The 25,666-nt window shown below is 40.0% G+C and overlaps 1 protein-coding gene across 3 annotated transcripts in view; it reads left to right on the top strand.

Moving 5' to 3' along the window:
- Positions 1 to 25,666, top strand: part of VPS35L (VPS35 endosomal protein sorting factor like) — a 138,107-nt gene that overhangs the window by 73,840 nt on the left and 38,601 nt on the right. For all 3 annotated transcript variants that reach the window (XM_070363051.1, XM_070363053.1, XM_070363052.1), the window contains exons 19-26: positions 2,470 to 2,550; positions 8,187 to 8,249; positions 14,843 to 14,928; positions 16,091 to 16,171; positions 18,113 to 18,176; positions 20,672 to 20,770; positions 22,328 to 22,405; positions 23,212 to 23,326. In XM_070363051.1, coding sequence (XP_070219152.1) covers positions 2,470 to 2,550; positions 8,187 to 8,249; positions 14,843 to 14,928; positions 16,091 to 16,171; positions 18,113 to 18,176; positions 20,672 to 20,770; positions 22,328 to 22,405; positions 23,212 to 23,326 — 667 coding nt within the window. The remainder of the gene's footprint in view (positions 1 to 2,469; positions 2,551 to 8,186; positions 8,250 to 14,842; positions 14,929 to 16,090; positions 16,172 to 18,112; positions 18,177 to 20,671; positions 20,771 to 22,327; positions 22,406 to 23,211; positions 23,327 to 25,666) is intronic.

Here is a 25,666-nt window from a genome sequence, read left to right as displayed (position 1 = left end):
TTTATTTTAATCAACTTTAAAAAATATTGAAGTTTAACCTATATGAAGAAAGCTTACAGAAACAGTAAGTTTGCTGTTCAGTGAATCTTTACTGATACACCCAGGGAATCATGGTCTAGATAAAGAAATAACTCCCCATCCCCACCCCAACCTGAAGCCCCCCCATACTTTCCTCTCAGTCATGGCTTTGGAAGTTGAACATAAACACCATTTGGCCTCTTACCTCCAGAAATGGGTTTTGCCTCATTTTGAGCATTATTGTAAATGTTAGTCTGTTAATTTTCTTTCTTTCATCCAGTTTTTGTTTTATGGAAACTTCTAGCACATGATCTCCCTTGTACTCATTACCCAGAAGTGACCAACTTATGACAAATGTTGTTTCATTTGTGCCTTACCCCTTCTCCCCCCACCCCTGGATTATTTTGAAGAACAGCTTAATCATCGTGTTTCACCAGTCAGTATTTCAGTGTATGGCTCTGATATAGAATTTCCTTTTCTGAAACAAAATCTCAATATATTATCCTAACCGAGAAAGTTAATAATCTTTTAATACCATTGAAACCTGATATTCCGATTTCCCCTAGTTTTCTCATAAGTTTTTCATACTTTGTTCAGTCAGGATTAAAATGGGCCAAGCCACATACATTGTAAAACACTTTGAGTCCTTTTAACCTTTAAGTTCCCCTCTTTTCCCCTCTTTCTTTCCTTCCCTCCCTGTTCCCCTCCTTTTTGACTCTGTTATTTATTGAAGAAATCGGGTCCTTTGTCCTGCAGAGTTTCCCAGTCTGGACTGGCCAAAGGCATCCCTGTGGTGGTGTTAGCATGTTCTTCTGCCTCCAGCCTTCCTGTAAATCGGCTGTTAGTTCTGGAGACAGGAGACTTCATCAGCCTTGTATTTGACTTTCTGATACCATGGCTGCTGATGTGGTGCTTCTCCTGGAAGGCTCATGGTATCTGGTTGTTTCTCCATAACACGAGCGGCCACCAAAGTGCGTTCATCTCATGGTTTATCATGGGTTGCAAAATAGTGATTTTCAGAATTATTATCATTTCTCCTGTATTTGTTAGCTGGGGTACGTATTGATATGAAGAGAAACTTTTCACGCCACATATTTGGTTACCCTGAGGTACAGTTTGTACAGAAAGGCAAGATGCTCATTTTTGTCCTTCTTACTTCCTAGTTTTTAGAATGAGTCAATCTCCTAGCATCCCCAGAGGTGACCAGTGAGTGGTAGTTGCTGTTGGTATCTTTAGGGATTCTTGGGTTGAAATATATTTGCTCTGTATCAATCCTTGCAGTTATATTATTCTTACTGATGCTCAGTGGTCCCATCTTGATCCAGTGAGTGCTTTATTAGGTTGGCTTCTGAGTCCTGACATATTCTCTGTAGTCCTTGATACCTTCTTTGGTTTCTATATAAGGTGCTCCAGCCTCCCTTGTACTTTCTTATCCCACATTTGGAATCAGCCCTTTCTCTAAGAAGCTTTGGTTCCTTTCATTGCCAGTGTCAGATTTTTTTTTTAGTGCTGTGACACTGGCTAAGCCATTTAACTTCTCTGAGCCTTAACTTCCTCATCTGTAAAATGGGGATAATGATGTCCATGCTGGGGAGTTTAATGAGCATTAAACGAGTACATACTGGCGACTGTTTAGATGGTGTGCTATGTGCCAGGCATTTTACCTCTACGCTGCACGGCTTTGTATCGACCTTGTCAGTAAACTTCACTGTTCCGGTTATACAGACCAGACATCAGCTTGCTTTTTCTGTAGAAGGCCACTGTTTCTGTATTTGAGACTCTGTGGACCATGTGATCTCTGTTATGGTACACGCGTCCGTCATTGCCACTCACTGTACATGAAGCAACCGTAGACCAAACATGAGTGAGTGTGTTCTAGTAAGTTTTATTTATGCGCACTGAAAGTTGAAGCTCATACCTTACAATTTTGCCTTACAATTTTCCTTGTCACCAAATATTATTCTTTTAATGTGAATGTAAAAATCATTCTCTGCTCCTGGGTTGTATGAAAACAGGTACCAGGGTGGATTTAGGCTGTAGTTGGCCGGCCCCTAACACAGCTGAGAAAAGTGCGGTGCAGTGGGCAGTGGGTCACCCAGCCCGTGCTCTTCTCGCAGAGCCTCGCTGCTCTTTGCAGCACCGGGGAGGGGCCCAGGGTGGGCGGGCAGAGAGTGGCACGTTGGATTTCACCAGCACTCAGGGAAAGCTGGGACAGTAATACTCCAGAACCCTGAGATTGGTGTTTCAGTCCTGACTTGGTGCAGACATAGATGTCTTTAGGGCTGTAATATGGGTGGAATTTTCCCTCTGACATTACTTGTAGCAGAGTAGTTGAAACTGTTCCTTGGAAGGTGTGTGCTATGCTCTGAAAATGTTAGTTCTTTCTACCAAAAAAATGGTCAACAACTGTCATTCAGTGTCTAATACAGGTCTGCTTTTTCCCCCTCTAAGAAACGAGAGGTGAATACTGTTTTGGCCGATGTCATCAAGCACATGACTCCAGATCGTGCCTTTGAAGACTCCTATCCTCAGGTGACAGCTTTATATTTCTCATTTCTACATTGTTAGGAATTTTATTCTGTTGCATTAAGTAAGTATTTTGCATGGGGGTCAGGCTGTCAAGTCTGCCACGTCCCAGCCGTGTGCCCTTTAATCAGTTACTTTGTCTTGCTGTGCCTGAATTTTCTTACCTGTAAAAATGGGAAAAATAGCAGTCCTATCAGAGTGGTTGTGAGAATTGAGTGAGGTGTGATGTGGGATGTACAGCTACTTGGCATGAGTAAGTAAGATGGCTATGTTCTTCAGTTAAGCTAACCTTTTATTTGGAAATAAATTCAAATTTTATTGGGAAGTTAAAAGAATAGCTCAGAAAACTCCCATTATCTTTTACCCAGATTCACTAACTGTGAATATTTGCCATGTTTACTGTATCATTATCATTGTCTGTATACATATGCACACATATTCCTACATGTGTATGTAAAATTTTTTAAAACCAGTTGAGGGTAAATTGCATACGTCATGCCATTTTTGCCTCTAAAGAGTTCAATTAGTATTTCCTAAGAACAAGGACATCCTCCTTTATAACCAGAGTTTAGTTTATCAACTTCAGGGAATTTAACATTAATATCTTACTTTTGCCTCTCCACAGTCCATATTCCAATTCTGTCAGTGGATTCAGTGTCCTTAATAGCAGATTTTTTGTTTCCCCTCTAGTACGAATCTAGCTCAACTGTAAAGTAACTTCAAACCTAATTAAGATTTTATTTTTTATTTGAAAACATGATGTTCTGTACTTATCGCCTATGATTGGTTGGTGTCCTGAGTCACTATTATATATAAGAAAATTAGTTCCATATTCTTGTACAATTTTAGAATTCTTACATTTTACTCATTTAAGAATTGTTCACCACTTGCTAATTAAAATGGCTCACTATTACAATTTACTGAGCAGCCACTAACTATTTGTTGATGGAATGAAAAACGACACAGGTGTGCACAGCAGGCTTTGGTCAGTACAGTAGGGTAAATAAAATGTGTAGAGAAGATAGGTCATGATTTTGTGGGTGGTCAGGGTCTCGGGCTCATATGAAGACTGATGTGCGTTAAAATTTTAGTTGGGGAATTCCGATAAGACCTTAACTGCCAGTGACCCAGTTCACCAAAACTTGAACATAATAATTTTAATGCCATTCATTCCTAAGAGACAAGGGAATTATACTATACTGTGATTCTGTTATATGCAAAAGCAACTTATAAAAGATGCCCAGGGGTGAGCCTATGTTCCAGACAGCTACCCATATTGGTTGTGAGCCCTTTGTCTTCAGTGGGGGCCACATCAGGAAATTAAAACTGCAAGAGTCTGTGAAGAATTAGCTTACTCCAGGTCTAGGATAGGGAAGGTGCAAGGTGAGCCTGAAACATTTTCTTGTGCCAGGAAGTAAGGAAGAACTGCTGCGGGCAGGTGAAATGAGCACAGGAGCAGCTTTAAAGGGGCTGTCATGGGCCCCGATTGAACATCAAAAGAAATAAATACAATAACGAATTATAATCCGTTGAGTAAAATAGGAATGCAGGAGTTGGCCTCTATGATGAATAGGTAAATAAATAGATAGATTAGGGGTAAGGCAGATAAGGGTGCCATCAGCGAAATGTGAAAGAAATGGTAGAGTTGAAAAATCACTGTTTGCAGCCATCTCAGTAAAGACAAGAGTCATTCTTCATCCTCAGGCAAGAATCATCAATGAATGCTAAATCTGGAGGGGATGTTTGATGAGGAGCAGGATATTTTTGTATCTCTTCCTGTAGAACGAGTGTTAGTTGTAAGGGGGAGAATATTGACTCTATGGTGGAGAATTTGGACAGCCATTGACAGTCAAAATCCATATCAGCAAGTGGGATATCGCGTGCTTCCAGATACAGTACCCTGAGAAAGACACAGCATCATCCATGTAGCATTCCAGTCAAGAATGCATGGCTGACTCTAATCAGGAGGTAACACTAGTCACGTCCAAATTGAGTTGCATGCTAAAAAGTAATAGCCAAAGCATTACCAAATCATTGGCATCAGCGCTACAAAGGTTAAGGAACTGTTTCAAATCAACTATAGAGACATGAAAACAGAATGCATTGCATGATCCTGAACGGAATCCTGTGCTGCAGAGTGGAAAAAATAACGCTGTGAAGAACGTACTGACACAACTGGCAAGACTGGAATACAGATGATAGATTAAAGTGTTAAAGTTATATCAGCATTAACTTTTCTGAATTTGATAATGGCAAAATGGAAATATCAGAGAATATGTTTATTCTTGGGAAATACAAATGAAGTATTCAGGGGTGAGGGACATGACACATGCAAGCTATTTTAACATGGTTCAGGAAAAATGTAATATGTCTTACTACATAGATAGGATAATAGAACAAAGTTCAGTTCAGTTCAGTTCAGTCGCTCAGTCATGTCCCACTCTTTGTGACCCCATGAATCGCAGCACGCCAGGCCTCCCTGTCCATCACCATCTCCCGGAGTTCACTCAAACTCACGTCCATTGAGTCGGTGATGGCATCCAGCCATCTCATCCTCTGTCGTCCCCTTCTCCTCCTGCCCCCAATCCCTCCCAGCATCAGAGTCTTTTCCAATGAGTCAACTCTTCACATGAGGTGGCCAAAGCACTGGAGTTTCAGCTTTAGCATCATTCCTTCCAAAGAACACCCAGGACTGATCTCCTTTAGAATGAACTGGTTGGATCTCCTTGCAGTCCAAGCAAAATACTAAAAATCAATGACTTTGGATAAAGAGAGCATGGGAGTTTTTTTAAAGCATTTTTAAAAATTATGAAAGTATAAAAACACATTTATAGGAAACTTGGAAAATGCAGAACAAAGTTATATATAGTTCCACTGTATATTACAGTTTTTTTAAGTAGATAAGTTAAGATTTTTAGTTGGAGTTTTAATATCAAACTCTCAAAAATTAGTAGAATGAATACACAGAAAAATAGAAGGATATAATAGACCTGAAAAACACTATGAACCAATTCAACATAATTAAGATGTATATAATTTTCACACAACAGCAGGATACAAATTCAAGTTCCCATAGACTGTAAATCAGGAGACACTGGAACATATCCAGGAATGTAAAACAAGGGGCAAAAATTTCAGAGTCTAAAGGTATTGAAATCATACAGAGTCTGTTCTCTTATCACTGTGGAATTATGTTAGAAATCAGTATCAAAAAATATTTGAAAATAACCCACATATTTTCAAGTATAATGTAACATTTACCAAGAGAGATCTTTGGCTTAGCCACTGAAAGCCTCAGAAAAAAAAAGACTGAAAAAATGCAGAAGGTGATTGCAGAGAAGAAAGCACTTAAATGAGAAATAAACATCAAAATGAGAAATTAATATCAAAGGATACTTTAAAAAAAACCCCAAAATTTAGAAATTAAATGTCCACTTTTAATTAGTGGATGTATCTAAGAAACTATAACAAGGAAAATTAGAAAATATTTGTAACAATAAAAGTGAAAAGAGAATTTATCAGAATTTGTTGTATGCAGCTGAAGTTGCTCAATGCAGCTAAATACAATGTGGAATCATGATTAAGGTATCATGAAAACAAATAATGGACACTAGCATAAAATTTTGTAAAATTTGAACAAAATCTGTATTTTAGTTAATAAAACTATATTACATGTTAGTTTCCTGTTTGGAGTTTTTTTTTTTTTTTTTATGACGTAGTATTTCTTTAGAGAATTTGTGAGTTTTTTTATACTGTTCTTTCAACATTTCTGTAAGTTTGAAATGATTTCATGGTAAAAAGTTATAAATACACAATCTACACATATTTTAAAAATTGTACCACTGGATCAATTAGATAGGTGAGGAGATAAAGCAAATAGAGCAAAACGTTAGCCCTTGTAGAATCTCAGTGCTAAGTGGGTGTTTTCTATATTTTCATTAAATTTTCTTTGTGTTTCAGCATTTCATAATGAAATACTGAAGGAAAAAAAAATCTTTTAAACATTATTTGTAAGTGTGTTAGTGTTAGTCACTTAGTTGTCTCTGACTCTTTGACCCCCGCCAAGGGCTATAGCCTGCTAGGCTCCTTTGTCCGTGTAACTCTACAGGCAAGAATACTGAAGTGGGTAGCCATTCCCTTCTCCAGGGGATCTTCCAGACCCAGGAATTGAACCCAGTTTTCCTGCATTGCAGGCAAGTGCTTTACTATCTGAGCCACTAGGGAAGCTCATTTGTAAGTGTACTTAAGTAGTAAAAAAAGATTTCTTGTTCTAAAGGGTTAGTTGCTGTGGAGGTTTCAGGAGCTATTTCAACCAGACCATATTGCACTATCTTTGAATGCTCTGTGTCAGAACATTGTCACGACATTTTAAAGTCCTTTTGCTTGATGATCTAGTTAAGTGTTTAATTATGAAACAGGGTGTGTACTATTAGTATTCTGTATTTTTGACCATGAGCCGTTTACTTAGCAGATGATTTAAACACCAGTGTTTTTAGTATAAGCAGAATAGTTGTCAGTAAATTTTCCCTCCTTGGTTCTCCCATGCCAAGGCTGTGTCACTAGACTCTATGCGTGTCAGGGTGAGGGGTGGTGGACATCAGTATCTGGGTATCCAGGACAGGCCTCACAGAGTGTGCCATCATCTGTGGTTAGTGCCAGGGCCTTTGACCCCACTGTCAGACTCAGACCAGTGTCTCTCCACTGAAGTAGTCAAAAAACCCAGGACTACCATGGGCTAGAATTGTTGTTGTTCAGTTGCTAAATCGTATCCAACTTTCTGCGACCCTATAAATTGCAACACCCCAGGCTTCCCTGTCCTTTACTATCTCCCCAAGTTTGGTCAAACTCATGTCCATTGCATCTGTGATGCTATCCAACCATCTCATCCTCTGTCGTCCCCTTCTCCTCCTGCCTTCAGTCTTTCCTAGCATCAGGGTCTTTTCTAAGGAGTCAGTTCTTTGCATCAGGTGGCCAAAGTGCTGGAGCTTCAGCTTTAGCACTAGCCCTTCCAATGAATATTCAGGGTTGATTTCCTTTAGGATTGACTGGTTTGATCTCCTTGTATCCAAGGGGCTCTCAAGAGTCTTCTCTAACACCATAGTTCAAAAGCATCAATTCTTTGGCACTCAGCCTTCTTTATTGGCTAGAATAAGGATCTATAAATCACGGCCCATGTAGCCCAAATAGTTTTATCGGAACTCACACACAGCCATTTGTTTACATATTGTCAATGGCTGCTTTCCAGCTACAGTAGCAGAATTGAGTAGTTGTGATGACTTGTATGGCCCTTGATAGAAAAAGTTTGCCCACCTCTTGAATATTCATAGCTGACTTGATCAGAGAACTTGGAAGGGCAGGCACTGCTCTAAGCACTGTAGCCGAGCCATCCCATTTAATCCTCCCAGTGAGCACGATACTGCTTTGGAGAAGAGGAGGTTGAGGCTGAGAAGTTCTTCCTCTAAGTCTAGAATAAAATGGGTAAACTCAGACTGAGACAAGACTTAACCTAACCGAGTAATTCCCTGTTCTTGTGCACTCCAGATTTCCCTAATTGTAATTGTGATTGCATGTTATGAGACAGGGTTGCCTTTTTAAAAATATCCAAGTTTTGTTAAAGATGTGTTTTTCATTTTGTTTTGCAGCTTCAGTCAATAATTAAGAAAGTAATTGCACACTTTCACGATTTCTCAGTTCTTTTCTCAGTGGTAAGTAACTATCTTGAACTATTTTAAAAAATTTGTATCTGAGTCAGGGGTTCCTTTAATGTCTCAGTAAATTTTTCATGGTATCCTTGACCAAAAAAAACTTAACAGTTCCTTTTTTTATTTAAAAAAAAAAGTTGGTCTAAACAGTTCAAATATTTATATCATAATGACTTAAGCAGCTTAAGCAATAATATTTCTATTATTGTGAAAATAATGGGCATAGACTGATAGAAAAATATTGTTTTTATTTCATTCATGACTTTCTATGGGATGTGTGTGCCTACTGGGTATCATACAACTTCTGAAACCTTGGAACTAAACTGAACATTGATTTTTTTTTTTGCATTGTATCTACTTTTTATCATACAATTTAATGTTGAAACTCAGAAATATATCAAGCTTATAGTTGTCTCAGTGTCTTGACAGAGTTGAGATTTATTATATTTCCTTAGAAATTGAAAATATCCTGTGACACCCTTTTCATTTGCTGCAGTGCCCTGGGTACGTACCGGTCTAGTGCATACCAATCTAGTTACATACTTCTCTGCAGTAACACTCTCTGGCCCTTCCTTCAGCTTCCCTCTTCCTTCTTCCTGTTTCCGCTTCTGTTCTCTCACAGGGCTGTAAGCTTTTGTTTATTTAATAATAGAAATTGTTATTTATTGGATTTTTGCCACACTCCACGCCCTATGCTAGAGCTTTTATAATTTTTTTTTAATTGAAATATAGTTGGTTTACAGTGTTGTGTTAGTTTCAGGTGTATGGTAAAGTGATTCAGTTACACATAGACACATATTCATTCTTTTTCAGATTTCTTTTCCCATGTAGTTTCTTATAGAATACTGAGCAGAGTTCCATGTGCTATACAGTAGATCCTTGTTGGTTATCTATTTTATATATAGTAATGTGTATGTTTTAATCCCAAACTCCTAATTGATCCCTCTCACCTCCTCCCCTTTGGTAGCTATAGTTTGTTTTCTCTGTGAGTCTATTTCTATTTGTAAATAAGTTCATTTTTATCTTTTTTTAGATTCCAGGTATAAGTGATGTCAAGTGGTATTTGTCTTTCTCTGTCTGGCTGACTTCACTTAGTATGACAATCTCTAGATCCATCCATGTTGCTGCAAATGGCATTATGTCATTCCTGTTTATGGCTGAGTAATATTCCATTATATATATATATATACCACCTCTTCTTTATTCATTTATCTGTTGATGGGCATTTAGATTGCCCCCATTTCTTGGGTATTGTAAGTAGTGCTGCAATGAACATATTGGGGTACATGTGTTTTCTGAATTATGGTTTTCTCAGGTTATATGCCCAGCAGTGGGATTGCTGGGTCATATGGTAGTTTTATTTTTAGTTTTTTAAGGAACCTCCATACTGTTCTCTATCGTGGCTGTACCAATTTACATTCCCAACAGTTTAGGAGGGTTCCTGTTTCTCCACACATTCTCCAGCATTTATTATTTGTAGGCTTTTTGATGATGGCCATTCTGACCATTGTGAGGTGATGGCTCATTGTAGTTTGATTAGCATTTCTCTAAGAATTAGCAGTGTTGAACATCTTTTCATGTGTGTTTTGGCCATCTGTATGTCTTTAGAGAAATATCTTTTTAGATTTTCTGCCCATTTTTAAATTGGATTATTTGTTTTTTGATGCTGAGCTGTATGAGCTGTTTGTATATTTTGGAGATTAATCCCTTATCAGTTGCATTGTTTGCAAATATTTCCTCCCGTTCTGTAGGTTGTCTTTTCATTTTGTCTATGGTTTCTTTGCTGTGCAAAAACTTTTAAGTTTAGTTAGGTCTCATTTGTTTATTTTTGCTTTTATTTCCATTACTCTGGAAACAGATCCAAAAAGATATTGCTACAATTTATGTCAAAGAGTGTTCTGCCTGTATTCTCCTCTAGGAATTTTATAGTACTTAGTCTTACATTTAGGTCTTTAATCGATTTGGAGTTTTTTTGTGTGTATAGTGTTTTCAGTTCAGTTGCTCAGTGTCCGATTCTCTGTGACGCCATGGACTGCAGCTCGCCAAGCTTCCCTGTCCATCACCAACTCCCAGAGCTTGCTCAAACTCATGTCCATTGCATCCGTGATGCCATCCAACCATCTCATCCTCTGTTGTCCCCTTCTCCTCCTGCCTTTCCCAGCATCAGGGTCTTTTCTAATGAGTCAGCTCTTCATATCAGGTGACCAAAGTATTGGAGCTTCAGCATCAGTTCTTCCAGTGAATATTCAGGATTGATTTCCTTTAGGATTGACTGGTTTAATCTCTGCAGTCCAAGGGACTCTCAAGAGTCTTCTCCAACACCACTGTTCAAAAGCATCAATAGGGTGTTCTAATTTCATTCTTTTACATGTAGCTGTCCAGTTTTCCCAGCACTGCTTATTGAAGAGACTGTCTTTTCTCCGTTGTATATTGCCTTCTCTGTTGTAGATTAATTTGACCATATGTGCTTGGCTTTATTTCTGGGCTTTCTATGCTGTTCCATTGATCGGTATTTCTTTGTGCCAGAACCATACTTTTTTGATGACTGTAGCTTTGTGTATAGTCTGAAGTCAGGGAGCCTGTTTCCTCCAGCTCTGTTTTTCTTTCTCAAGATTGCTTTGGCTATCTGGGGTCCTTTTGTGTTTCCATACAAATTAAAAATTTTTTTGTTTCTAGTTCTAGTGAAAAATGCAATTTGGTAATTTGATAGAAATTGCATTGAGTCTGTTGGTTGCCTTGGGTAGTATAGTCATTCTGACAATAATGATTCTTCCAGTCCAAGAACATGGCCTGTCTTTTCTTTTGTGTCATTTTTGATTTCTTTCATTAGCATCTTATAGTTTTTGGAGTACTAGTCTTTTGCCTTCTTAGGTAGGTTTATTCCTAGGTATTTTATTCTTTTTGATGGCAGTGGTAAATGAGATTGTTTCCTTAATTTCTCTTTCTGACCTTTCACTGTGTATAGAAATACAAGAGATTTCTGTGTATAATTTTTTATCCTGCAACTTTACCAAATTCGTTGATGAGCTCCAGTAGTTTTCTGCAGTGTCTTTAGGATTTTCTCTCTGTAGTATTGTGTCATCTACAAACAGTGACAGTTTTGCTTCTTTCCCAGTTTGGATTCCTTTTTTTTTTCTTTTTCCTTTTCTGATTGCTGTTAGGACTTCCAAAACTGTGTTGAATAGAAGTGACAAGAATGGACGTCCTTGTTTTGTTCCTGAACTTAGAGGAAATACTTTCGCTTTTCCCTGCTGAGTATGATGTTAGCTGTGCATTTGTCATACATAGCCTTTATTAGGTTGAGGTAGGTTCCCTCTGCCCACTTTCTGGAGAGTTTTTTTTAATCATAAATGGATGGTAAATTTTATCAAAAGCTTTTTCTTCATCTGTTGAAATGATTGTATGGGTTTTATTTTTCCATTTGTTAATGTGGTGTATCACACTGATTGATTTGCAGATATTGAAAAATCCTGGCATCCTTGGAGTAACTCTCACTTGATTCATGGTGTATGATCCTTTTAATGTATTGTTGGATTTGGTTTGCTAGTATTTTGTTAAGGATTTTTGCATCTATGTTAATCAGTGATATTGGCCTGTAATTTTTTTTTGGTATGTGTTGTGTCTTTGGTTTTGGTATCAGGGTGATGGTGACCTCATAGAATGAGTTTGAAAGTGTTCCTTCCTTTGCAATTTTTTGGAATAGCTTCAGAAGGATAGATGTTAGCTTTACTCTAAATAGTGGATAGAATTCACCTGTGAACCCATCTGGTCCTGGACGTTTCTTTTTTGGGAGTTTCTTAATCACAGATTCAGTTTCAGTGCTTGTGATTGGTCTATTCATATTTCTGTTTCTTCCTGGTTCGGTCTTGGGAGATTGCACCTTCCTAAGAAGTTCTCCATTTCTTCTAGGTTGTCCATTATGTCGGCATATAATTGCTTATAGTAGTCTCTTACAGCCCTTTGTATTTCTGTGGTGTTGGTTGTAACCTCACTTTTTCATTCCTAATTTTATTGATTTAGACTCTCCCCCACTTTTTTTTTTGATGAGTCTGACTAAAGGTTTATCAGTTTTGTTTATCTTTTTCAAAGAACCAGCTTTTGGTTTCATTGATCTTTTCTATTTACTTTTCTGCATTGCCTCAGGTCATTTTTAGACCAGCACTGGGAAGCAAGGGTAGAAATGAGTCCCACTTTACAAATGAAACTAATGCAAGAAGGGTTGGAGAGCCTTGCTTAAGGTCACACCGGCACTGAATGTGGAGGCAGGATGCAGAAGCCACTGTGTGAACAACTCTGACTCTGCTTTCTCTGTTCCCCTATACAATCGTAAAAAGACTGAAGCCTGCCTTGCCTTCAGGTACCAAGAAGAGCTTTGTTGCTGTTCCGTCACTAAGTTGTGTCCAACTCTTTGCGACCCCATGGACTGCAGCACACCAGGCTCCTCTGTCCTTCACTGTCTCTTGGAGTTTGCTCAAATTCATGTCCATTCAGTCGGTGATGCCATCCAACCGTCTCATCCTCTGTTGCCCCCTTCTTTTCCTGCCCTGAATCTTTACCAGCATCAGGGTCTTTTCCAGTGAGTCGGCTCTTCACATCAGGTGGCCAAAATATTGGAGCTTTAGCTTCAGCATCAGTCCTTCCAATGAATATTCAGGGCTGATTTCCTTTAGAATCGATTGACTGATTTGATCTGTTTGTTGTTCAGGGATCTCAAGAGTCTTCTCCAGCACCACAGTTGAAAGCATCAATTCTTCAGCAGTCAGCATTCTTTATAATCCAACTCTTACATCCATACATGACTACCGGAAAAACCATAGCTTTGACTAGACAGACCTTTGTCAAAAAAGTGATGTCTCTGCTTTTAATACACTGTCTAAGTTTTATAGCTTTCCTTCCAAGGAGCAAGTGTCTTTTAATTTCATGGCTACAGTCACCATCTGCAGTGATTTTTGGAGCCCAAAGAAAATAAAATCTGTCACTGCCTCCACTTTTTGTCCTTCTGTTTGTCATGAAGTGATGGGACTGGATGCCATGATCTTAGTTTTTTGAATGTTGAGTTTTCAGTCAGTTTTTACCCTTTTCACCCTCATCAAGAGGCTCTTTAGTTCTCTTTCATGGATCACAGCCTTGTCATGGTGAAGGGGCTTGCATAACTCAGTGAAGCTATGAGCCATGCTCTGCAGGGTCACCCAAGACGGACAGGTCATGGTGAAGAGTTCTGACAAAATTGGTTCACTGGAGGAGGAAATGGCAAACCCACTGCAAGTATTCTTGCTGTGAGATCCCCATGAACATTATGAGCTTATACTTACCTAAAGGTTTTCCAGGACTTCCCTGGTTGTACAGTGGATAAACATCTGCCTACCAATGCAGGGAAGACAAGTTCAATCCCTAGACCACAGCACATGCCACGAAGCAACTGAAGCCTGAGTTGTGTGCCACAACTGCTGAGCCCTTGTGCTGTAACTACTGAGGCCTGCACACCTAGAGCCTGTTCTCCGCAACAAGAGATGCCACTTTAATGAGAAGCCTCTACGCTGCAACGAAGAGTAGCTCCTGCTCTCTGCAACTAGAGAAAGCCCATGGCAGCAATGAAAATGCAGCACAACCAAAAATGAATAAATAAATAATTTTTTAAAAAGGATTGCCCAGGTGATTCACCAAAATAGTAACTGGTCCCAGCCCTGATCCCTGGGCACATGTAATTTATTTTAATAGTAATAGTTTTAAAAAACCTCAGAGTCTGGGACTTCCCTGGTGGTACAGTGGTTAAGAATCCACCTGCCAGTGCAGGGAACACAGGTTCAATCCCTGGTCCGGGAAGATCCCATGTGCCACAGAGCAGCTAAGCCGTGTGCCACAGTTACTGACTCGAGCCCTCTAGCTTCAACTACTGAGCCTATGTGCCACAAGTACTGAAGCCTGCATTCTCTAGGGCCCGCGAGCCGCAACTAATGAGCTCCTACGCTGCAACTGCTGAACGCCCAAGCCCTGGAGCCAGCAAGTTGCAACCACTGAGCCTGGGTGCTGCGACTACTGAAGCCTGCACTCCACAGCAAGAGAAGCCACCACAATGAGAAGCCTGCACTCCACAGCTCGAGAGTAGCTCCCCACTTTCCACAACTAGAGAAAGCCTGTGTGCAGCAACAAGACCCAGTGTAGCCGAAAATGAATAAATAAATAAAGCAGTGTGTGCGTGTAAAAAATAAGAAATGATTAAAATGGCTGGTGTTCTGTGACAACCTGGAAGGGTGGGATGGGCTGGGAGGTGAGAGAGAGGTCTAAGAGGACACAGGTGCACCTGTGCCTGACTCGTGTTGATGTATGGCAGAAACCAACACGCTATTGTAAAGCAATTATCCTTCACTTACAAATAAATAACTTTTTTTCAAAAAAAGGCCCATGTTATGTTAGAAAAAAAAGTAATAAAAACACCTCAGAGTCTTCTCCTTGCTTCCACGAGTCCTGATTAGACCTGCCTCAGAAAGACAAAAAAACTCCTCTTCCTCTGTTTTGACCTTCAAAGAAAAAGTAACCTATAAATCTCTTCTAGTAACTTGTGTAAATTGCAGGTAGAGTGCTTTTTTTTCTTTTAGGAAAAATTTCTGCCATTTCTGGACATGTTCCAAAAAGAGAGTGTCCGGGTGGAGGTTTGCAAATGCATCATGGAAGTTTTTATCAAGTAAGTATAGCACAAAGTAACCAGAAGCTGCGATTCCCACTGCCCTTGTGAAACCTGTTGATAAGAAATCAATGTATACACTTTGAGGCCCTCTGATGTAATGATGTGTTTATACCTAAAATAACATTGAGAGGAGAACCACATTAAAAGGAGTAGTCATGATAAAAGTTTATAATTAGCTCTTAAGAAGACAAAGTAATAAATATAAATATTAGATGGGCTGACCATCACCCACAGTATCTCATTCCTGTGAGTTTTGGGAAGGAGCAATCTATTGATGTACTATTTATTTAGGGAGTTTTAAGATTTTAAGATAGTCATACTTATCTTCTCTCATACCAGAGCTTGAAAGATTTCTATCTTCAATGTGTAGATTTATGATAGGTTTTCAGTTTAATTCCTTTCCTTTTATTGATTAAATCTCTTTCCCAAAACTATTGCTGGTGGTACATGAAATACTTTGATAGTACATGGAAGAGAAACTTTTATTTTAAGAATGTATATTTATTTTAAAGTATATTAGATAATATATAACTAGTTTAATCAGTGACTTCTAATGTATTTTTCTTTAGAACAGGGTTAAGTTAAAAGTTAAACTGACTTTAAACATTAAGTATGTAGATATGATTAAAAAAGAAAAATGTGTGTTAAAATGAAGCTCAAATAGCAGAGTTTGGAAAATTGAGTTAGAAGTTAGTTGAGTATATGTTTTAAGCTTTCCTTGTATTTTCTTTCTAAAAGACTAATTCCATATGCTTGAAATGAGTATACCTACTTTACTTTCATGAAGATTTGTTGTAAGAGCTTGTCTTTTGAGAAACTAAATTAATAATTTTGTCTGCACTTAACACAGTTGTAGACAGCTTCAGGGGTTCAAGAAACATGGTAAGAACACAGATTTGCTCTTTGACTGGCTTAGGAAATGTGGCAGTTTTACCATGATTTTGTAGTTGGGAGAAGTTACGTTAGAAGAGCAAACTTGTTAGTTAAAGAAAAATTCAGAGAAAACTAGAACATTGCCCATTGCTGGTGAGCTGAGCTATGTTAGATGCCAACCAGATAATTTACTGCTTCTCACATATGTCCCGTAGATGAGAACTAATTCCGTGCTTTTAGTGCTTGGTGTAGATGACTTTCACTCTTATCCCCAAATGTCTCCTAGGCATCAACAGGAGCCCACCAAGGACCCCGTGATTCTGAACGCCCTTTTGCACGTTTGCAAGACCATGCACGACTCTGTGAAGTAAGCCATGCTTAAGGCTGAAACGAGCCTGGATTGAGTCTTAATGCCACATAATAGTGCATTAGGGAATTACTGCTTTAAGCGGCTGCTGTGAATAATATTATTTTATGGGGTCTATTAAGATTCTTGTTAACAAGGACATTCCAATCCAGGGGAGGAGGGAGGCTGAACTGAGGGTAATCTTCCTGAGAAAATGAGATGGCAGATGTTTTTACAAAGGGATTTCTGTTGGGAGGAAAAGGCTGGTTTCATCCAAATGAACTCATGCTACGTGTCTCCTGGAGATTTCTGAGAGCAGCAGATAGTATAAGAATGAGTTCACTCATCCAGTAACATAGCCTTTAAATTTTTTCTCATTATTAGCCAGTTATTTGAAATTCAAATGAAGTTGCATATATTCCTTACATGAAGGACCTTATTTGTTCAGTATACTTGAGGCTCAGACCTAGTCACCGGCCTTACCTTTGGGTCAAAAGCCAGATTATCTCCTTTGCTTTCTAGTTTGATGTATTTCTTTTTTTTTTTCTTTTTCATTACATGTTTCCATTTGACTGTGCTTGAGGCAACTCCTGCTTCTCTGTGGCTGAAATTTTGATCCCTAAAGAATTTTTAAACACAGCAGCTTGATTCACTGGAAACTGTTACAAGTACTGAGAAAATTGTTTTGGAACTTAACCATCAACTAGATGAATTGTGTTTCTTTTGTTTTATTTTTTTCCCCCTGAATTGTAGAATCTTTATTTTCATGACTTGTGCTTTCAACTTCGTTAGTTATCAAAATCAAAATATCAAGACTTTTCATAATAAGTAGAACTGCTAGACTTTTGTTGCACAAAAATACGTAAAAACCCAAAAGACATTTAGGAAAGTACTTGTATTAGTAGGACATGTGTTTTTGGCCTAAATAAAATAGCAGATGTATTTCTCTTGTGAGAAGTGGAGCCAGAAGGTCAGGGTAGGGTAGCTCTGCTCTGGAACATCATCCAGGAGCCCAGGTTTCTTGTCCTCCAGCTCTCCTGTCCCTCTAGGGTGTTGTTCTTGTCTTCCTGGTAGAGATGGCACCTCAACCACATTCATGGTGCAGCCTGCAGGCATCAGAGGACAGCAGCTTCCTTTTAGGGACACGGTTTGGGAGGCTTTGTACATCACTTGCATTCGCATCCCATTGGCCGGAAGTGTCATGTGGCTTCTTGTAGCCTCAAAGGAGCTTTGGGAAATGTAGTCTCAAAGAATGAAGGGGACGTTGTATATTGGAGGACAGAATGCTGATTTTGCCAATACAGACTTGTTTTAGAACAAGAACCTTTGTCTTTGACTCTTAAATTAAAAAAAAAATAAATTTGGGAAACCATTTATAAAGCTTCACATATATTATCAAAACTATAAGGACTTGACATTTTCTCATTTATGTTTATACTAACTTTGCTATCAAACCGAAGCAGCTGAGATCTGTGGTTTACTTTAAGCTATATTTCCAGAATAAGGTAGATTGATGAGTGGAGGGTGGAATGGAGAGTTATGTGATAAAGCACATATTATAAAATGATAAGATAATAGTAGGGTGTATTGGTGTTGACTATATAATTTTCAACTTTGCTACATTTAAACCTTTTTATAGTAAACTGTTGAATGAAAGTTCTCTGGAATACAAAATTTGAAGTTGAACTTTGCTATCCAAATTCCAAAGAAGGGAGAATTACCTTCTCTTTTGCTGCTAATGAATATATCTTGAGAACAGTGTCTCTAAGAGAGATGAGGAACACATTTAAATTATGTTAATTTAGGTTACATATTTTCATCAAAAGAAACACAAATATGGGAGTTTTTTAAATCTAGAAAATGCAGAATGTTCTTACCTGTTAAATTACTTACTTCTCATTTATTTTTTCCTTTGGAAACTTTATTACCTCAATGTCAATTATGTACAATTATTGATTTTAGTGCACTCACTCTTGAAGATGAGAAAAGAATGCTGGCATATTTGATTAATGGATTTATAAAAATGGTAAGTATTGGGGAAGAAGTTTCAGTGTACTTAGAAATGTGATGTAATTGTTTATCCTTCCTCTGGTGAAAGCAGTTAACATTATGTTCCCTGGTGCTTTTCATTTTTATGGAGATAAGATGAAATTAGAAAACAACTTATATTAGCCAGCACTCCCCTGGGGGCAAGAAGAGCCAAGACAAACTGGCTTAAGGAAAAAATAAAAAGGGGACGGTGGGAGGGGGACTGGCTGATGTGACATAAAGTCCTGGGGTGGACCTCTCGGAAGGAGCAGCTGGACTCGGGGTCTCCGTAGTGTCATCAAGAACTGCTGTGTGTGTCTTTGGCTCATGGCTCTTCTCTCCTGGCATCCCTCCCAGGCAGGCTTGCTCCCCACGAGAGCCCCGGGTTTCCATTCCTTCCAGTTCTGCAGTGCAGCAGGAAGAGCTCCAGCAGAAGTTCTAGGGCTGAGTCTTTGGAGTAATTTGGGCCACCGGCTCGTCCCTGAGCAGATTGCTGCTGTGAGAAGGAAGGAACACACCGGCCAGGCCGGGGAGACAGGCTCCCCCGGGCGGCCAAACCATGGGGACCCAGAGTCACCGGCCAGGCCAGGGAGACAGGCACCTTGGGCGGCCAAACCATGCGGACCCAGAGTGGGAGAAGAGGCCTCCTCTTTTTCTTTTTTCAGTGAAGCCAATTTAAATTCTTTCATTTTTATTTTTTAAATTATTGTTACATTTTTTGGCTGTGCCATATGGCTTGCAGAATCCTCAGTTCCCTGACCCGGGATTGAACCTGGGCCATGAAAGTGAGAGCCCAGAATTCTAAGCTGTAGGCTACTGGGGGACCCGTGGAGAAGGGGCTTCCTGAAGCACCTGATGTGCTGCTCTTCAGATGCTGCTGAAAACGATTTGGGGAGTGGGTGAGGGTGAAATGTCAGGTGTCCACTCTCCATTCATCCTCGTTACTCAGCGCTACACGACAGCTCATCCCAGACTTAGTGGCTTAACATGACAATGTTTTATTCTTACAAGTCTTTGGGTTGACTGGGTAACCAGGCCTCGCCTTGTGATGTCAGAAGTGTGGCAGAACTGGGGCTGGAGGATCCAGGACAGTCTTGAGCATGTGTTTGGGGTCTTGGTGCTGGCTGTTGACTGGGGCAGCTCATTTCTCAGTCATGGGACCTCTTTCTCTCCACCATTCTCTCAACATTTGCTCACATCTGGGCTCTTGCCTGGTGAGGGCAGAATCAGAAGCTGCCGGGCCTTTGGAGGTTTAGAAATCACACAGTGACCAGTGCTGCCTCCTGCTTCATTCTGTTAGTCAAAGCAAGTCCCAGGGCCAGCTGTCTGGAGGGGAGGGAAAACAGACCCACCTCCGGCTGGGAAGAGTCCACAGGGACACTGGGGAGGGACGAGCGAAGTGGGCAGCATTGTTGCAGGTTTCATCAGGAACAACCACCTTTCCATCCTAGCCAGAACAACCTTTGCCTTAAATCTCGGTGCACGAAACTAAAATACCCACTTCAGCCAGTATCTCCTGTTAGAAATGTCAAGACAAAAGCTGACTGAGATGAAAATAAGTAGGTCACTTTGAAAATCACCTTGAAAAACGTGACTCATTCAGTTACAGAGGTTGATTTAACTATGGTAAAATACCAATTTTGATGAAAATTCAGGATAAGCCTTTTAATTCCCATGTTAGGAAATGTACCTATGATTGATACTAGGTGCCTCTCTTGTTCCCTTAATTTATATGCTGCTCTTGTGATATTTATCCTTTTATGGGTTTGTCTGAAAACCACTAAGTTTTAATGGGAAAGAATATGAGAAAATAAGATGTGAAACTTGATAGCTGTAGTGGAAATTATGACTTTAAACCTCTTCTGGACAAAAATGATTGTTGTAGCAGTAAAGTTTGTCCTTCCAACCAGCTGTTCATAAATTTGAAGAAATAGGAGAAGAAGAAGTTTTTAATGGTGGATTAACATCCATCGATGGCTCCAGCAGCCACCAGTGAGCTGCTAAAGGTTGGAATCCCCATCATGAAGCAGAAATGTGTGGCCCTTATTAGAGAATCCCTCTGACAAATGACTCCCAGTCGCCAAATCTATGTGAAAAGGCTGCAGCTGACACCCAAAATGCCACAATTTCCTTTCCAGTGGTTTCCTTCTAGCCTAGGAAATCCTCTTTGCATTTTGAGATTCTGTTTTATACCCTTTGGTCTTTTTATGTTCTGCTCCAATGGCCATGTCATGAAGATGAGGTGGTAATAGTAACATTCCTGCTGTATGCTGGGTAAGGTAATGTAACATCTGGTTAGAGTTGTATTCCAGTTCACAGATGTGTGTTTGCTTACATACCCTTGAGATACCACCTATCTATATCTGTGGAATTTTTGGTGTCTTGTCATCGCAGCACCTCCCCTCTCCCCACAAAACTCCGGAGGAACTTTTCCAATTGTGTGCTTACAGCTGCCTAGAGATAACACTGTCACTTCTTTCTCCTTGATTCTAGGTATCCTTTGGCCGTGATTTTGAACAACAGCTGAGTTTTTATGTTGAGGCCAGGTCAATGTTTTGCAATCTGGAACCTGTTCTTGTGCAGTTGATTCACGTAAGGATTTTCACTCATTCATTTATTCTCTCAATACATGTTTATTGATCATTGATAGGCCATGCACCAGTTTTAATCTGAGATTCTTCTGGCCCCATATTGCTTCTGTTCCCAAGGCATGAAAGATGTTTTCTCAAAGGTTAATAAAATCTACAACTTTGCTTGAGCCTTAGAGTGGTTTCATTGGCCTCTTTTTCTCTGAAATTTGCATATTCTCACTCCTGCATGTCAACAGCAAAGAGCTGAGTGAGTTGTAGTGATTATTTAGTTACAGAAATTAATCTAGTTGGAATTCCGTGTTGCCTAACCAGAGTCCCAGTTTTCTTGGTTCACAGTGCCTTGCAGTAACTTTTCAGGATGCCCTTAGGCAAAAAGGAAGAGAACAATTCTGTTTACTAAGAAATTAGGTTCAAGCAACTTAAGAATTTGTGCCCTAACAGCTTGCTCTCTGAACCAACACTTGATGTAAATTGAAAGAAAAATAGTATATATTTGCATTCCATTTAAAATCATCATAATTACTTACTAATGAAGTATATGTACCTCTAGGCATTGCTTGACTTCTCAAACCTTGAAATCAGATGAGACACCACTACCCAATTTCCTGTTCCAGATAGATTTTTTCCCCCTACATTAATGTTTGCACAGTACTTTTTGTCATAGCAGTTGCTAAAAACCCAGTTTTGCAAAGATATGCCATCACTGCAAGGAAGATACCATGTCTGTGAGCTACCGCACACAAGAGCTTTGCATAGTGTTCAACAGTTGAGTCCTTCTGTGGTTGTCCAAAACGTGGGATGCCCCTCTGATTTTCCTGTAACACCCTGGGGTGACATGGTACACATTTTGGGAACCATAGGTCCAAACTTTTAATTTTTGTGAAAAGATTCCCTAAGGCTCTTGAATTGCTTCATGTAAATTTAAGGAAAATGACCTTTTAATATATTTGTTCGCTGATTATCAGATTTTGTAGCATTAGTAAACTTAAGACCTAAATGTAGAGACTTGTAAGTCAGGGGAGTTAATAGTACTCAGCCTGTAAAGTCATGAGGAGTAAACGAGCTTAAGAATGTACAGCACCTAGAAGGGCACCTGCTGTGCTATAAGTGATAACATGGCTGCTGTTACTTTCTTACGGTTAGCGTCAGTGTTGCAGAGGTATTTTGTATGGTTTATGTTCAGGTTTGGAGGTATCTCTTAAGATCTCTAAGATCTTAAGCTTACTTAGTGTGTGGGATTTCTGGAAATGGAATAAGTGAACCCTGGCTATTCATTAAGCCAGAAAATGGTCATTTATCATGCTGGTTGATAGGCATGACTTAACTCAGTGAGTGCCCCTTGGAGATGTTTGCTCAAGCTGAGATTGATTCTGGCCTGATGGCCCCTTTGCCATTTCAGGGTTTGGTGCTCACCAGTCTTGGTTCCGGAACCAGTCTTGGTTCTGGTTAGCTTGTTCTCATTAACTTGTATACAGTCAGCGTTCAAATCTCTTTGGAAGATGTTTAATCTGAATTAACCATCATTTCATTCCCATTTCTGTTTTACTTTTTAATCTAGAGTGTGAACCGGTTGGCAATGGAAACAAGGAAAGTAATGAAGGGAAATCATTCTAGAAAGACTGCTGCATTTGTCCGGGTATGTTTCAAAGATAAGATTTACTTTGAACTCCAGTGGGCTGTTTCTTACACAAGTTTCTGAATTGTTCCTCCCAGAAAAAGATTAAGGGTGATTTAATATTGATTTTCCAGATTTTTCCTTACATATTCATGGACTGACCGATTTTCTTAATGTTTTCAAAAGAAACAATCAAAGGAGTCTGAATTTTGATATGCATTAGGGGAGGTGGTTGAGATGGATTTGCATTTTTGTATGCCAGCTGAATTATATCTCGCTCGTGCCAGTAACTGGGAAGCCTAGGACTTTTTTTCCTCTTGTCAAGTTCCCAGCTTTGGAAGAAATTTGTTTCTTGAGTAAGCTGCTCAAAATTTTATCAAAACAATACATATCCATGCTTTAAAAATAAAATCATACTGAAAAAATTATAGTGAAAATAAGCTTCCCAGCCCCACCCTTTCTCACCATATACCTCTCTCCTCACAGTCTCTTTTTAGCAGTTTCTTCTTCAAATTACCAATTAATTCATTTTTAACTAATTGGTTTTAACAACTGCTTCTTCAAATGATCAATATTAGGTGTTATCTATTCACTTCCTGTGATGACAGATGAAGATTTATTTTTGTACACCATTACTGTCCTTGGTTGCACCTCCTGTTCCTCCCCAAAAGGGAAATACAGCAGAGGCAAGGGGGAGAAATTGGGGTTCATAATGGGGAGATGAATTAAGTGTTTTTACTTGAAAATATATGATGGATGAAAATGAGAATATTAATCCACTGTGATGGCGTTACCGCCTAACCTGCTGTTCGTCCCCTTTCTTCTAGGCCTGCGTTGCCTACTGCTTCATTACCATTCCCTCCCTGGTGGGGATCTTCACCCGCCTCAATCTCTACCTGCATTCTGGTCAGGTGGCTCTGGCCAACCAGTGCCTCTCCCAAGGTGAGCCCGTCACTCACTCTCTTCTCTCAGACTCTCCCTGGCTCCTTAGGAAAGCTGACTCAGCAGTGTGTGAATGTGTGCAGAGAGCTTCCTTTAAGGAGGAAAGAAAAGAAAAAGTGATCAATAAGTGATGAATTTTTTCTTTAGTAGGAAGCACCTCGGACACATACACATTTATAGAGTCAGACAGATTACAGAGCCTGGGTTATTTCCTGTAAGGACCTTCCTACATCTGTCTCAGGCATGTCAGGTCAGGTGGCTCAGACATCCCTAGAGAGTTTTAGAACTTAGGCCTGTTCATTCACAGCAGATTCAAGATTATTTATTGTTGTCAGAGTTTGAAATTCCAGAGATACAGGAGTAGCATCTAAGCAGTATGGAATGAATACTCTCTATAGTTTGCTGTTAGGGATAAAAATTCTGCCTAAAACCTGTTTCTGTAAGATGTACAGAGCTGTCCTGGAACCAGGATTGTGTGAGCGGTTTATTTGGGAGGTGAATCTAAGAAGTGTCAGGAGGGTGAGGTGAGGTGAGATGAGGGAGGGAAGGATGCCAGTGAAGGGTGTGCTGGTGGAGGGTTAGGGTTCATGGCAGCTGGGTCCTTCCCATTGGACCCTCAGTGTCACCAAAGTCTTCAAACATGATTGCTGTCTAAAAACCTTTTCAGACTCTGCTTGGTTTTATTCTCAACTCCTGGGTGTTCCAGTAGCCAGTCAGCACCTTTGGGATCAAACCAAAGACACCAGACAAAGACACCAGACACCTGGCCTGAAGTCCCCACGTGATCTGCTGTATCTAGCAGCTGCCTTCTGTCCTTAGCTCAAACCATGCATTAGCTGCGCCGGCTTTTTTTCTGTCCTTTGAACATACTAAGCCATCTACCAGTTCAGAGCCTTTGCCCTTGCTGTTCCCTCTTTCTAGAACGATCATCCTCCCAGATATTTGCATTTTCTAAGATTACTGGGCCAGAGATGAGATGCGAAGCCTCGCCTCTTTTGGTGTCCTTTCCTGTCCACCCTCTCTAAAGTAACCCCACCTTCCCAATCATACTCCATACCATCTTCCTTATGTCGTCATTGCATTTGCTGTCATCTGATGCTTTCTTACTGTGTGTATCTGTTTGCTTATTGTCTGGACGCTCCCTTCCCCCACGAGGACTGCAAATCCCATTCTTACTGTGTGTATTTGTTTTCTTATTGTCTGGACGCTCCCTTCCCCCACGAGGACTGCAAATCCCCCAAGAGCCGGTATGTCCTTATTACTCATCAGCAGATGCGGAACTTATTCCTAATGCCTGCTTTGGTAAGGATGATGGGTTTGCAGGAAATAAAACGAAAATTAACAGCTTCTGCCAATAACCCACTGATGTGCAAAATGAAGGTTAGATTAAATTAATTAATTAGATTAAATTGATGTTCAGTTCAGTTCAGTTGCTCAGTCATGTCCGACTCTTTGCAACCCCATGAATCGCAGCACCCCAGGCCTCCCTGTCCATCACCAACTCCTGGAGTTCACCCAGACTCACGTCCATTGAGTCAGTGACGCCATCCAGCCATCTCATCCTCTGTCGTCCCCTTCTCCTCCTGCCCCCAATCCATCCCAGCATCAGAGCCTTTTCCAATGAGTCAACTCTTCGCATGAGGTGGCCAAAGTACTGGACTTCAGCTTTAGCATCATTCCTTCCAAAGAAATCCCAAGGCTGATCTCCTTCAGAATGGACTGGTTGGATCTCCTTGCAGTCCAAGGGACTCTCAAGAGTCTTCTCCAACACCACAGTTCAAAAGCATCAATTCTTCGGCGCTCAGCTTTCTTTACCGTCCAACTCTCACATCCATACATGACCACTGGAAAACCATAGCCTTGACTAGACAGACCTTTGTTGGCAAAGTAATGTCTCTGCTGTTGAATATGCTATCTAGGTTGGTCATAACTTTCCTTCCAAGGAGTAAGCGTCTTTTAATTTCATGGCTGCAGTCACCATCTGCAGTGATTTTGGAGCCCCCAAAAATAAAGTCTGACACTGTTTCCACTGTTTCCCCATTTATTTCCCATGAAATGGTGGGACTGGATGCCATGATGTTAGGAAAGTTTAAATCTTACGAACTGATGCCCTCTTAGAAAGGTCAAGAATAGTGTGTGGGGACCCCTGTGTGGGGGACCCCTGAGTTTGATGTCACCTGTAGCATTAGGAATGAGTTGTGAGCTGGAGATGCCAGAGCTGTGAGCTGCATGTGGAGGCCCCAGAAGCCTAGATCTTCTCCCAGCTTGATAAGCTCAGGGCCACATCTTGAATGTTACAGATCGCAAACAAACTCAGCGTCCCTGTGTTAGAGCTCTGGC

This window comes from Bos mutus, chromosome 25 (genome assembly GCF_027580195.1).
Source record: "Bos mutus isolate GX-2022 chromosome 25, NWIPB_WYAK_1.1, whole genome shotgun sequence".
In the NCBI taxonomy this organism is placed as follows: domain Eukaryota; kingdom Metazoa; phylum Chordata; class Mammalia; order Artiodactyla; family Bovidae; genus Bos; species Bos mutus.
The sequence above is the reverse complement of the archived record's forward strand: the minus strand, read 5'-3'. Positions and strand labels throughout refer to the sequence as shown.